The sequence below is a fragment of the Ursus maritimus genome, unplaced genomic scaffold, assembly GCF_017311325.1.
Source record: "Ursus maritimus isolate PB19 unplaced genomic scaffold, ASM1731132v1 scaffold_4, whole genome shotgun sequence".
Lineage (NCBI taxonomy): Eukaryota > Metazoa > Chordata > Mammalia > Carnivora > Ursidae > Ursus > Ursus maritimus.
The window spans coordinates 57,495,056-57,509,877 of record NW_024426552.1 but is presented as its reverse complement, the minus strand read 5'-3'; the positions used below and the strand labels follow the sequence as shown (position 1 = coordinate 57,509,877).

The 14,822-nt window shown below is 39.1% G+C and overlaps 1 protein-coding gene across 5 annotated transcripts in view; it reads right to left on the bottom strand.

The window, feature by feature from the left end:
* Positions 1 to 693: 693 nt before the first annotated feature.
* The window catches only part of GRAMD1C (GRAM domain containing 1C), an 87,095-nt gene continuing 72,966 nt past the window's right edge, over positions 694 to 14,822 (bottom strand). For 4 of the 5 annotated variants that reach the window (XM_040621253.1, XM_040621255.1, XM_040621256.1 and 1 more), the window contains 7 exons: positions 14,287 to 14,429; positions 13,410 to 13,513; positions 11,972 to 12,151; positions 10,579 to 10,636; positions 8,055 to 8,165; positions 7,733 to 7,838; positions 694 to 2,368 (listed from right to left, as the gene is read on the bottom strand). In XM_040621253.1, coding sequence (XP_040477187.1) covers positions 2,288 to 2,368; positions 7,733 to 7,838; positions 8,055 to 8,165; positions 10,579 to 10,636; positions 11,972 to 12,151; positions 13,410 to 13,513; positions 14,287 to 14,429 — 783 coding nt within the window. In that variant the 3' untranslated portion in view covers positions 694 to 2,287. The remainder of the gene's footprint in view (positions 2,369 to 7,732; positions 7,839 to 8,054; positions 8,166 to 10,578; positions 10,637 to 11,971; positions 12,152 to 13,409; positions 13,514 to 14,286; positions 14,430 to 14,822) is intronic. The other variant, XM_040621254.1, reaches the window with a different exon arrangement.

Here is a 14,822-nt window from a genome sequence, read left to right as displayed (position 1 = left end):
TCCCCGCCCGCCCGCACGTGCGCCGCCCGCCGCCCGGCGGAGCTCGCCGGCCAGGCCCCTCCCCCGGCCCGAGGCCCTGGCGCCCGGAGGAAGCGAGGACCTGAGGACCCGCACCTGGAGTGGGTGCGGACGGCGGGGCCCAGGGCTGGCCCGGCACCTTCGCCCCGCCCGGCCTCGGTGCGGCCCCGCGGGTGCCTGCGGGCGGTACGTGGGCGGGGCCACCCCAGAGCCCTGGGCCGGGGGAGGTGCCAACGGAAAGACGGGAAACCCGGGAACCCGGAGGATTCCCTGAGCACCGGAGACCCGTGGGTCAGCCAATCTTCATTCGGACGCGGGCAACAGGCTTAGGTGGAGATATCCGCCGCAAGTTGTTACCGAGGCACCGCCCCCAAATTCTCCAGCCTTCCCTTAAAGGCCCATCGCTGTCTGGGATCTGTTCATTTATAAAGCTTGTTCATTTTCATGATTTCTGGCGAGGAGATTCTACATTCGACCGGCAGGCCTACTAGTACTTTTGTTCCAAGAGTCTGCATATTTGAAATGAAACAGTCTGCATAATTGAAATGAGTCCTCTTTGGGTTTTATTTTTGCACAAAATTTTTTAAAGAGTGTAGGCCCATAAACACGTTTTCGCTATAGCAGTTTCTAGTTATTTGTGTTTTGGGTTTTTTTTTTTAACAGAAAAACTACAACTCACATTTTGTGTTTTATTGATATTCAATTTACATAACAGGCTCAAATGCAATTAAGTTCTGCATACATACATGTTTAATCTATAAAGCAACTTTGGTCATTTTCTTTGAGGTATATTTATGAAGTACAAGTTTTAAAGAAACATCACAAAAATATTCAGCTTGCCACTGATCATTTTTGTGAATTGAACAAAGTCTTCAAGTTTATAATCCAGTGACTCTTGCTCACAGCCACACTGCATAAATCAAAAAACCCCCAGGTAAGCACACTGGTACCCCAAGGTAGGTTTGTTGGGAATCACCCAGAGAAATCCATTTTCCCTGCAATTAAGTCAATACTTTCATTCTCTACAGGCATCTCAAAAATGACTTTAGCAATCTCCTGTGGCTCTGGGGAAAGAAAGAAACATTTAACTAAAGGCAAGCATCATCTAAACAGTAAGAATATATACAAACTATTCGGCACTGTCTTTCACTTGTTCCAGAGACATCACTTGTATTGAGACATATATGAAATTTTTCATGAAAGAGCCAAAGCTTCTTCTGGCTTCAAACTTCAGTCAGTGCCCTACTATTGGTACATAGTGCTCCCAAAAGTTTTTATTGAAGAGCTAAAGTTTGTGTCTGGTTATAACTTACCAGCCGAAACAGGCCGCACACATGAATGAATAAATGAAGACATATGTGGATACTGAAAAGTAATCCACAAATTATTTTCGACCACGTGGCTCACTTCCACCATGAAAGACTGCTAAGTTGAAGCCAAGCTTAGTTCAAGTATTCATCTGATCTGTCACTTAATGCCCACACTTTAACATAATCCTCTGGTTTTTTAAATCAGAGCATGGTTCTTCATTTTGAGTGCTGGTATCCTAAATGTTTCCTTTTCCAAAATCGACTCTTCTGCCATTTGATACATGAAGGGGCAAGATAATCTCACCTCTGAGAGCTACCTGAAGAAGAAACAACTATTTCTTCAAAAAAATACACCATGGCTCGAGAACCTTTCAGATAACTACCAACTTGCAGATTCAAAGGTTTGACCATTGAATTTGCATGCTAAATAAGTGAAGACACTGTAATATTTATAGTACACAAACTTAGGAATGTTATATGCCTGAAAACTGGTCCTTCAAAAGTAGTAATGATAAAGAGGTTTATTCTTCTATTGTCTTCTTTAGCCTCTTGAATGTATCTCAACTGGGAAAGCAGCCTATTGGACACCTCCCGATTCTGTGCTAACAGATAAAGCATCAAACTTCAAACCTCACTGTAAAACTGAGGCCACGCTACTCAGTTCAGAGTGTCTCATTTTCTTTTTGTATCAGAAATTCAAATCCACAACATATTTCATGCTTCACTGGAGAAATTCACTGCTTAGAATTATGTATAAGAAGTGAAAGAATGGATTGTTAAGGCCATCAGAAACTAGTTATCAAATTAATGTTATTAAAAAGAATGCTCATATTAGAAGTACCAATAATGAGAAAATGTGGAAATGTTCCTATGACAATTAAAATCCTTCATCCTCTGGTTTTCTTTAAGATGTTTTCTTTTAGTTCCAAGTATCTCCACAGCTTCAGGCCTTGAGATCACTAGCTTTTGACAGTCATGCCAGTCTTGTTCTTATTTAGTAGATCAAAAGTTCTCTGAAGCATAATGAGTGAGCTCTTTAACTGCAAACAAAATTAATTTTCAAAATCAGATTGTTTATATTTTTCTTATTTTTATGCCAAAAATTTACATTTATATTCAATATAGTTTTGTTTATACTGATGCCAAAATAAAAGACTGAATTTATAAAACACGTGGCTGCTCAGCGTTCACATCAGGATGACTAAGAAGGAGCTCTTCCTGTCGGCTGTGGTCCTGCACTTCCCCCTCCACGCTCCTGCTGTGCATTCCGCCTCCCAGCAGGTGCTTTTCTTAAATTGTTTCCCAAGTTGCACTGGACTCTCCGCTATCCCCTAAACAATTCAAGTTCTACCTCCAGGCCTCTGCTTGCTGTTATGCTCACACTGTCTTCACCCATTTAAACTTACCCATCCCTACCCTCTCCATGAGGGTCATCATGCCTTTAAACTCCCAAAGCATTACTACTTACTTGACACTTTGTACTTTTATAGTGTTTAACAATACACACAGACATCTGATTTCTCTAATAAAATTAACAGGCAACTTGACAGCAAGAATTATGTCTTATGCTTCTTTATATTCATTCATTTGTTCATTCATTCAGGTAATGTTAATTGCTTACCTACTACATGCTGTGAATGTACTAAGCCAAGTACTGGGTATACAATGGTAAACCAAACAGGCACTATCCCTGCCTTCATGAAGCTTACAGACTAGTGTGCGATAAAGAACTAAAACTAATCATCACATATATAAATATATACTTCCACAATGCATTAAGTTTTTGACTGGAGGATGGCAGTGTCGTTTTCTGAAATACGTCAGCTAGAGGAGAATCAGTCTGGCTCAGGATGAAAACTGAATTGTTTTGGACATGATCAATTAGTGCTCGCCTGTTAGCATCCAGGTGAAGATGCCAAGTCAGCAGGTGACTATGTGAGCCCGGAGCGCAGGGAAGACGCCAGGGTAAGAGAGACGGATTTGGGAATCATAGACTATATGGTCTTTGTGACTGGCACGTGTAGCACAAGTAAGGGGAGTGGATGAGACCACCTAACAGGGAGTAGAGGAGAAGAGAAGAGAATCTAACACAGCCTGGAGTACTAGGCCGGGAAGAGGTTAGGAAGAGGAGATGATTTTAACCAGCAAAAAGCAGTTTTACTTTATTTATACTAAGTAAAAGAAGCCAGTCACAAAGACCATATAGTCTATGATTACATTTATATGAAATGTCCAGAATGGGCAAACCTATAGAAATAAAAAGTAGATTAGTGACTATAGGAACTGAGAGACTGCTAATGGGTACAGGGTTTCACTTGGGGGTGATAAAAATGCTCTGGATTTAGGCAGTGGGGAAGGTTGTACAACTTTGTGAATATGCTAAGAATTTTTTAAAAGGTGAATTTTATAGTATGTCATTTATATCACAATAAAGCTGGGGTTTTTATGGTTTTTAAAGAAGGAAAGATTAGATACGCTTCAAGAAAGGAGTGGTCAGCTCTTATCAAATGCTCACATAGTAAACTGAAAAAAGGTATATTAATTTTAAAAGCCAGAGGCCACTGGGGACCTTCACTTAAGGAATATCATTGGAAGATATGGGGGAAGAAAACAAGGCAGGAGTGAGCTGAAGAGCAAATGAGTAGCTTAAATAAAGGCATCTAATTTTGCTCCCTCCTGAAACCCCACTAAAAGCACAATAAAGGGATTTTTTTAAGGCATAAATCCATGAGGACAGGGAGAACAGACGCGGCAAAAGCAGCAACACAACATCGGAAGCTAGAAGGCAGATGGATGACTTAGCAGACCAGAAAAAGTGGAATCCTAAACTAACTGTGGAGAAAGCTGAGAGCCAACCAGATTTACCCTGAAGAATCCTCAAAAGCCTCGGGAATTGACAGGAATCTCTAGAAGTCAGAATAAAGAGAAAGGGACTAAAAATGAGGATTATACAAAAAAAAAAGGTTGAGACCATCCCCCTATGACCTGTCCTCCTCCATCCCTCTACTTTCACTCTGCTCCTAAAATGCTGGCAGCCAGCCCTTAATCCTTCAGGAGACTAGAAGGCTATTCTCTACAGAAACTGACCAATCTAAGAAGAAAGACCTAAAGATAGTGATACCAGGGTTTCTCAACCAACAGCCCTGCCAGATCTACAGAGAGGTTCAGGGTACACCAACCCAACCCATGTTAAGAGCTTAAGAGTTTCTGGTCCACACAAGCAGACAACCAAGGACTACAGACATCCAATGAAATCCTCTTACTCTAAGGATAGAAATCAGGGGGAAAGGATCTTGATGGAAACCGAATAGGCAAGAAGAAGGGGAAAAATTTTTAACCATCAGTAATATGATCAGAGAGATGAAGACACTATAGTCATTTTAAAAGATCACAATGCCATAAAAAAGAAAATTCACAAAAGTAATAGGTCTTTGAAATTAAAAACTTGTTAGCAAAAATTGAAAAACAGAAGAATGTGAAGATTAAGTTGAGGAACTCTGAGGAAGCAGAACAAAAAGGCAAAGAGATGGAAGCTGGAAAGAAAAAGTAAGATTAGACAGCCTGTCCAAAAGAAGGCAGACATCTGAATTACAGGAGCCATAGAAAGTCAGAAGACAGAGTGGAGCGGAGGAGATCATCAACTGTGTAACTCAGTACTTCCCAGAACTAAAGGGCAGGAGTTTCCAGACTGAAGGAGGAGGAACAGTAACAGCCTCAGAATTCTCGGTAGCAACACTGAAAGCTGAAAAACAATGGAGCAATGCTCTGAAGGAACGTTGTTTCCAAGCTAGCATTCTATCCCCAGCCAAACTATTAATCAAGGGGAAGGACAGAATAAAAACTTTTCACACTAGTGAAGTCTTAAAATATTTACTTCCATGTTCTCTTTCTCAGGAAGCTACTGGAAGATATGCTTCATTAAAAGGAAGGAGTAAACCAAGAAATCAGAAAACATTCTGGATGTAGGAAACAGAGGAAACTCAACAGGAATCCCCGGGAGGAGAGCTGTGCACCTGCAGAGAGGGTTCCTGGGCCCGACTGGAGCCAGTCAGAAGACGCCACTCATAGAATACCTGAGGTGAATGAAGGTTAGGGGAGGAGACGTCCACAACAGAGCATTAGGAGATGAGATACTTATAAATAATGCAATAAGCTAATCAACTGTCATAAGACATTTTCAGGGATAAGAAAAAGCACAGAAAAGAAAAAGCAGTCATGGTTTATTTCATGGCTCAGCTCAGAATAGCAAACTTAGTCCAAACAAAGCAAACACTGGATACTGATCTAACCAAAATTATAACTTCTTTGGGAGGATGGGGGAATCAGAAAAGAGGACAAGAAGAGATGAAAGAAAAGAAAACCCTTATACTCCATAATAGGAGGTTGAAAGATCATGTCTTTTTTTTTTTTTTTAAGATTTTATTTATTTATTCAACAGGATAGAGACAGCCAGCGAGAGAGGGAACACAAGCAGGGGGAGCGGAAGAGGAAGAAGCAGGCTCCCAGCGGAGGAGCCTGATGTGGGGCTCGATCCCGTAACGCTGGAATCACGCCCTGAGCCGAAGGCAGACGCTCAACCGCTGTGCCACCCAGGCGCCCTGAAAGATCATGTCTAAAACTGAAAAATCAAGATGTATCAATACATGCTTGTTGCTTATAAATATGGAGGTAAACACAAAAAGAAACTAAAAGAGTTAAAGATTGTTGTGTTTGGCAAAGTAGATCGTGGGATTGCTGTCTTTCTGAACAAACCTTGTAGAAAAGTTAACCATGTGAAGGAGTCACTTTGGTGAAAATAAAACCTTAAAAAATGAATGCGTTATGAAGGATAAATTAGTGACAGCCACAGCAGACAACTCTGAAAGAGCCAGACTGTGAAAGGGAGCGAGACAAATGGGCAGACAGAGAAGGATGTGGATGGTGTGGGTGCTTTAATATAGGAGAGACTAGAGCAGGGCCATGTGCAGATGGGAAAGATCCAGCTGACTGAGGGAGACTGAAAACAGAATGCCAGAGGGTGATGGATGGAGTCTCCCACTAACCCCTGCTGGGACTCTCCCTACAGGCAGAGCAATGCTCTTGACAGGCATGGACAGGAGGGCGGGTTGCAGTGATTGAAAGGTCTGTACATTTGGCTATGGAAGGAATGGAAAACTCTCTTTTCTCCTTGAGGCAGGGTTATCAGTTGAGAGTTGGGGAAAATATGACCCACTCTTGCTGGGGGTGGGGAGGGGTGGAGAATGTCACCAGGAGCTGTAGATACTGTGCATTTGAAGAATGCCTAGTTGAAGTGTCACCTTTAATGCCCCACATGATATCCTGAGAAATGCTCAATAATTAGATCTTCTAAAAAACAAACCAATGCATAGAAGAGAAGAACGGAAGGAAACAAAATATTAACAGTGACTGTCTGAATGCTAGAACTATAGGTTTTCTTCTCTTCTACCACTCTCTAGTTTTCAATCTTGGAAAGTATGCATATGCTATATCATAATGGAAATAGTAATCTTTATTTTTCAAAGGGAAGCCTGTGTTTTGGTTCATGGAACTGAGCAGCACATATTGATGATACTGTGTTCAAGAGATAAATGTTTATAGCAAAACATCAAAATAGCCTAAATGTTCATTCTTCAATGGAGAACTGGTAAAATAATTAATTATACCACATTTATACAGTTGAATTCTATGCAGTTGTTAAAAGAAGAGGAAGACCTTTATGTGCTAATATGGAAACATCTCCAAGATATATGGTTAATAGATAAAGTAATCAACAGTGTATGCAGTATCTACCATTTCTAGAAAAAGAGTCAATAGTAAGTATAAATTTTTATATAGAAGTATGAATAAAAAGAATAAGGTAGATGTATACAGTTGACCTTTGAACAACACGGGTTTGAACTGCATGGGACCACTTGTACACAGATTTTTTACAGGACAGCACTGTAAATGTGTTTTCTCTTCTTTATGATTTTCTTAATAACATTTTCTTTTATGTGTTAATTGACTGATATCAGTAAGGCTTCTGCTCAACAATAGGCTATTTGTAGTTAAGTTCCTGGGGAGTCAAAAGTTATACACAATTTTCCACTGCGCAGGGGTCAGCACCCCTAACCCTACCATTATTCAAGAGTCAAATGTACATGCTGATAAGGAAAGATCTTCAAAATATATTACTAATCATAAAATGAGGGTATGGAAGAGTGTGTACAGAATGCTTCCACTTTTAAAAGAAATACAAGTGACTGTACACATAAAATGCGTAATACAGAAACTGGCAAGGGTAGTTGTCTCTAGGAGGGGAGTGTCTTCAAATAACGGTATAGTGAATATTCTCACACAACAGGGGAAGTAACTGGTTCATACTGCTATGAAAGTACTAAGTACTATGGTACTGAATTGCCTACCTGTTCAAGCATCACGATGGAGTCTCGGAGCACTCCTTTTAAACGACGGGCCTGATCATTTTTCTTTTGAATATTTTCCGCTCTTGACACCATATCAGAGGCTAAACTGAAAAAAAAAATCTTAAAAATCAGGGGAATAGCATCTGATCTTTCATTTCTAGAAATCATTCATGTCCTATAAATTTGCAAACAAAACAAAAATTAAACAAAAAAAGTTTATGACTACAGAATGGTTAGCAGATCCGAATGTCTAAACTAGAATTAAGTTTTCTACAACTAAAGAATTATTGAAATAACAACAGGTTGGGAGGGAAAGACTTACTGTAAAGATTTCTCTTCTTGGAGGTGCAGACGGTAAAAGGACTGAGCTGCATATTCTATCTTTGACAGCTTCAGAAACAGCATCACATTCAACAGAACGAGCAACAGCAAACTAGGCAGAACAAATCATAGCTGGTTAGCCCACTCTTACCAGGCCTAAGCGCGGCTCGTGCAGAATATGCACGCAAAAATTCCGAAAACGTATGTCGTCCAGACTAGTTTCCTTTTTTTTTTTTAAGATTTTATTTATTTATATGACAGAAACAGCCAGCGAGAGAGGGAACACAAGCAGGGGGAGTGGGAGAGGAAGAAGCAGGCTCCCAGCGGAGGAGCCCGGTGTGGGACTCGATCCCAGAACGCCGGGATCACGCCCTGAGCCCAAGGCAGACGCTTAACGACTGCGCTACCCAGGCGCCCCTGTCTAGACTAGTTTCCAATTGTTATTATTTAAATTAGTTATTTCTATTTTATTGTATGAAATAATTACATTTAGGTATTAAATAGACAGTGAGGAAAAAGTTGAAAGGTAACTAGAGTGACAGTAAACCTCAAAGAAAGTAGGTTAGGATTGTCCCTGATATCTCTCCTCTCTGGGAGGAATCCCAGCCAGTGCTGATGTGCGACCACCAGCTTAGAAATCTACCAGGGAAGCTTTCGAGATCTATTTTTGGATGCCTCCAGCTTAAGCACCCATAATGCTGCACTTCAAGAAGGAAATGAAGATCAATATGGACTTGATCTTACATAGATGAACAGGCACCCTCCTCCCATGGAAAGCCACAACAAATTTTTTAAATTACTAGTCAGCAAAAATTTATTCTAGTTCAACTTAGACAAAGGAAGTATCAAATCCCAAACATACATGAATGGTATCATACATAAAATGTGACATGCTAAATGAACTTACTCTATTGGTTCTCATAGCAGCTTTTCAATTGAATGGATATATTTCTTATTACACATATATGCAAATATATAGGTGGCATCGTATCTCTCCTATTTTTTCTGTTAAAATATTGGCTTACCCTTACAAACATATCGTATTCATCTTTACCTGTCCAGAAGAGGATTTTTTAAAAAATGAAAACTAAGGTAGGAGCAATAAAATAAAATCTATGATATTATTGTGGCACTGAAATGGTACGTAGGTCAACATTTCAACATCTGACTATAAATTTTCTGCAGAGTGCTGTAAAAGATCACTGACAATATTTATTATTCAAAATTGCTGCAGCAAACCAACTTCAGCAGGATATGAAAGCCTTTTGTAAAACTCAAAGGTATATCAAACATTTTCTACAATCAGAAATCTGTAATTAGGGGTGCCTGGGTGGCTTAGTCGTTAAGCATCTGCCTTCGGCTCAGGGCGTGATCCCGGAGTTCTGGGATCGAGCCCCACGTCAGGCTCTTCCGCTGGGAGCCTGCTTCTTCCTCTCCCACTCCCCCTGCTTGTGTTCCCTCTCTCGCTGGCTGTCTCTCTCTCTGTCAAATAAATAAAATAAATATAAAAAAAAAAAAGAAATCTGTAATTAGAGAAAGCAGCTGATATGAGAACTTCATTCCAAAAAATATTCACCAAGAGTATATCACCCAGTCAGAACCAATTCAATTAAATCTAATTGACTACCTCAATACTCAAATACAGCCATGTAGATAACAGTCACCTAAATATGTCTGCCTGAGTAGATTCCTATCGAATACTCTGAGGTTCTCGATCCCTGCTCAAGACCTACTGACTCAATCTCTGGGACTGAGGCCTAGAAATCTGCATTTTAGAAAGTGATCCTAAAGGGTAAGGATCACTGGTCTAATCAAACAGAGCAAAACAACACTACTGAGATTTCATCAGCCTACATATATAAATATTCTCTTTAAGTTTATGGAACTTCCAATAAAAACCTATGATGGTAGAAATAAGTCAGATTAATTTAACAAATAAAACATTTAGGGATGCCTGGGTGGCTCAGTCAGTTAAGCATCTGATGCTTGATCTCAGCTCAGGTCTTGATCTCAGGGTCATGAGTTCAAGCCCTGCATCGGGCTCCATGTGCAAAGCCTACTTAATAAATAAATTAATTGGGGCGCCTGGGTGGCTCAGTCGTTAAGCGTCTGCCTTCGGCTCAGGGCGTGATCCCAGCGTTCTGGGATCGAGCCCCACATCGGGCTCCTCTGCTGGGAGCCTGCTTCTTCCTCTCCCACTCCCCCTGCTTGTGTTCCCTCTCTCACTGGCTATCTCTATCTCTCTCTCTGTCAAATGAATAAATAAAATCTTCAAAAAAAATTAACTAATTAATTAAAAAACATTTACTGAATGTGTACTTGGCATTCCCTCAAATTTAATAATTCTCCTGAAAACCAAAAACTATCAGACTTAAGCATATAAAATTCATGTTTTTGTAGACCAAAATCAGTCAAATAGTGGCAATTTCTACACAATAACATACAAATGTATCCAAATCCTTTTGGAAACTATTAAGAGATAAGTGAAGACACAAGCAAAATAAGCGTTCAAAACAAATACTTACAAAATACTCATCACCACAATAAGGGCTATGTTACAGCTTTCCATTTCCTTTTTCTTTCCTGCAGATCACACACACACAAATATATTAGAATAGGATTGTGATTAACACTGGTTAAAATTTAATTTCATTTGAAAAGAACTGGAAAAGAAAATTTTTACATGATTTGTAAAGACAACTTGATGTAGGGTAAAATCCCAGCACCCTTTTTGCATTTCGAATATCTTGACTAATTTGAAACAAATCTACAAAAAGAAAACCTACATCAGTCCTGCAAATTCGGCTTACATTACAAATTAATTTACTCTAAAATAAGCGATTCAACGCATCATATATGATCTCTAGCTAAGTTCCACCTCTGCAAATAATATCTGAGCCGGGTTTATGTACACTGCTTCTCTCCTTTAAAAAAATTTTTTTTAATCATCCTCACCTGTTCTCTGTTGCCAAAACTTTTAAATTCCAAAACTAAATCATTATTAACCTTAAATAGCAGATAAACATTCACACTAAGATATAAGAGGATTAGATAATGTAATTAGAAGAGGATTTGATAATGTAGAGGGATGAGAAGGAAGGCAGTTTTATAGTTCTGAGAGGGAGGGAGTAACAGTAGAGGGAAATTGTCTCCAAAATTAAGAGTGGGAATAATAAAAGTCAAATTCCATCTTTGCAATTTGTTGGGCTGGACCTGAGAGCAGATAAGGATTAAAAGCATATAATCAGTTTAGTACTTTCAAGAGTAGAAATCAAATGTCTGTAAATGCTAGGTTAGAAATTCATGAGTGGGGGCGCCTGAGTGGCTCAGTCATTAAGTGCTGCCTTTGGCTCAGGGCGTGATCCCGGCGTTATGGGATCGAGCCCTGCATCAGGCTCCTCTGCTGGGAGCCTGCTTCTTCTTCTCCCACTCCCCCTGCTTGTGTTCCCTCTCTCACTGACTGTCTCTCTCTCTCTCAAATAAATAAATAAAATCTTAAAAAAAAAAAAATTCATGAGTGAAGCATCCAGTAGCCGGGGACGGTGGTAGGTACCGCTGACTTGGGGCGCACATGGTCTGTCCATTGGAGCAGCTACTGCTAAGCTCCGACTGATTGTTGCTGTGAAGGGATTTGAGTGCAGAGCTGTCAGATCAGAGTTTTTATATATAAATGTCCAATTTTTAAAATATCGCCTGGGCCCAATAAAATACATCAGCTTGCCATATGCCTGCCATTTTGTGACTGCTTCTTTACACTTATACATTAGTTATTTTTAAGGAACTCAGAGTTTGATAAACATTATCAGAAAAGGAGAGGAAAAGGGGAGACCTCTTAACCGATGTGTCTATAAACAAGACACATATACTGCTTCATGTAAGTAAACTAAAATCTTCCATGTCTGTTTACCAGATAACAACTACCTGAAACATCCCCTCTGGCATCTAAGCCCACATCTCCAGAAGAACGCTGAGAAGAAAGTTTAGGAACTGTTTCTGCTGTTCGGTTGAATGTTCGCCTTCTCCTTCTCAGGCCACTAAGTTTTCCAGTGTCCTCAATGGGCTGATTTAACATAGATTCTTCCATTAACAAGTCGGATTCTAAGAAGGAAAAAAAATCTTTAGACAGTAGAGAAACTTCAACTATAAGATACAGGGGCAGGAGGAGTTGTTTTGTTTTTAGTTTGGTTTTTTTTTAAGCCTTGGTAACTTGAACTATTACTTAGGTTCTTATGGCCTAGATTCAAACCTTATTCTTAATAAAAAGTTTTGGAGGGTAAAGGGATCTTATAATGAGGCTTCACTATTCTAGGAAGAATTATGTGTATTAATAAATGATGGGATCATCAGAGCAAATTCACCATGTGCTATATTAAATATTAACATAATGATTTCAGCTACAAAAACAACAGGCTACCCACTTACATTGGATCATTAGAAAGATTTCCAAGATAGATTGTGGTACTTGATTGTCAATAACAAAGGAAGAAGTAGCATATAATAGTTCTAGTTTTCAATGAGGGTTTGCAAAAAAGTAAGTACTGGTAAGGAAAACCTGCAAACAACCTAAAAACCTAATTTTTGTCATTTGTCTCAACCTTTCCTTCACCAGATTTTTTATTAGAAGCTCATTATCCAGTGGCCAAACTAATTTTTGAATTTCATTTTCTTTGCTCCTGATTAGGAGTTTAATAATGAATAGCCAAGAGAAAAGAGCAGGGAAAATAATCAACAAATTTGATGATGAAGACTTAATTTACCCTGAGCTGACTGACCCCCAGCTTTTCTTTAATCAGAATTAATTATATTCACATATATATTTTTTTTCTCATGTTTTATTTTAAGGAATATCCAAACAGAACAACTATATCACTTCCCCAGTCTAGTACCCACCACCACCAAATCCATATATGTACATGATACCTACTATTGCTAAGTGGGCCTCCATAAACCCAGGGAAGCTGCATTCATAAGGATTACACAGTCTCTCATTGCCGTCAGCTTCCTTGGCTCTTTGAAGAGGCTGTGATCGCTCCTAACTGTGTGATCCTGGACAAGTCACTTAACTTCTCTCTCTCTCTTCCAGTTTTTATTCTTTAGTAAAATGGGGGAAAAAATAACAATACCTACCCCAGGGCCTAATATTTATAAAGCACACAGAACACTTCTGGCATATAACAAACATAATAAAAGTGTTTGTTAGATCAATGAAAATTAAAAAGTTTTCAAATTCCAAGTAGGGTATAGTTAGAACCACTTCAATAGGAGTCAATCCAACATCATCCGAAATGAAGAATCAATCTGTTTTGTTAGTAAATACTATATTTACAAAAATAGATAAACCAAGAAATTTACAAACCAAGCTGTTTGAAATAGTCCTCCAAGGAACTCCAGGAATTCTTTTCAATTAGAGATTTGATAATGGCCCATGGTTGTTTTCTGTATTTCAAATCTGTGGAAACTCTAATAAAATAAGGAGGAAAGAAGAATATTAATTTAAAGGAAAGAATTTAATTCTATAAACATTGCAATTAAGTGTAAGATTATATTCAGTGGAAAGCCAAAAAGACTGAAAGTCATTAGATTATAAAAGAAAATTTGTTCACTGATCATGACTTCTTAAAAAATTGCTGTATGCTGCTAATAACTTCATGAAATATTCCTTCTAAGTACTTGGCATTTTATTCTTTTCTTTCTCTAGCCCTGAATTTTCTTAACTTAAATAGCAATAAAGGCTCAAAATAAATTCTAAATTTTCTAAATGCCTTTTATAAAAAATCTCTAGTGGTCATAAATTGGTGAAAATAACTACATTGGCTAAGACCAGGCAAAGCACATGGTGGCCCATCACTGTCTTTGATGCACCACCATTTCTTATTTCCCACTGCAGCAATGTGCTCACCATGTGCTCCTCAAGATCTCACAGCCACCCTGACATTAGATAGGGTCCTGTGACTAGTCCTGGCCACTGGACGTGAAACCAGTTCTACAACTACTCTCTTCCTGTAGCAACTGAAACGACACACATTCTGGATTATGTTGCACCAGGATGTAAAGCACTCCTCAGCATGCAGCCTTGCGTGAGGAATCCCATCCCTCTGCTGACCATGAGGGGATGTGTAATTTGAGCAAGGAATAAAGCTTGGTTGTGTAAGGATACTAAGATTTTAGGATTGATGTGTTCCAGAATATAAACTCACCTCACGTGACTAAAATACTTATATACCATAGCTCACCTCAGCCGGCATTTCTGCTTTGAGGATCGGATGATCTGGTATCTGTTCAGGGTATAGAAGTAATCATGGTAGGGAACATCATGTGTTAGTACTTCCGAATCTACCAAATAAAACCGTGCTTCCTGACTTTCTTTATTCAGCGTCTGCCAAAATAAGATTTAAAAAATGGTTGCATGTTCAAATTTAATACATTAAATTCCTTGCCAGTTTAGAATATATATATAACTAGAATTCCTTCTCAAAAATTATAAAAGACATGAGAAGCCTCCATACACACTAGGAGAGCCGCCATGTTGGCTGTGCTATCTATGAACTGAGAAGATGGGGCCTGCAGAAATAATGCTATGTGCTGCCTCTCATTTCATTGTACAATTATTTTTTCTTTCTTTTAGGTTTGAGGAGGAGAGAGAAACCATATAGTCTTTTGTGTATGTTATTAGTTTATAAAGAATTGTAAATGTTCCTGATACGGGAACAATTCAAAATTCAATTGAACGAAGCAAGGATCCACCCCAAAATTCTTAAAAATGGAACAA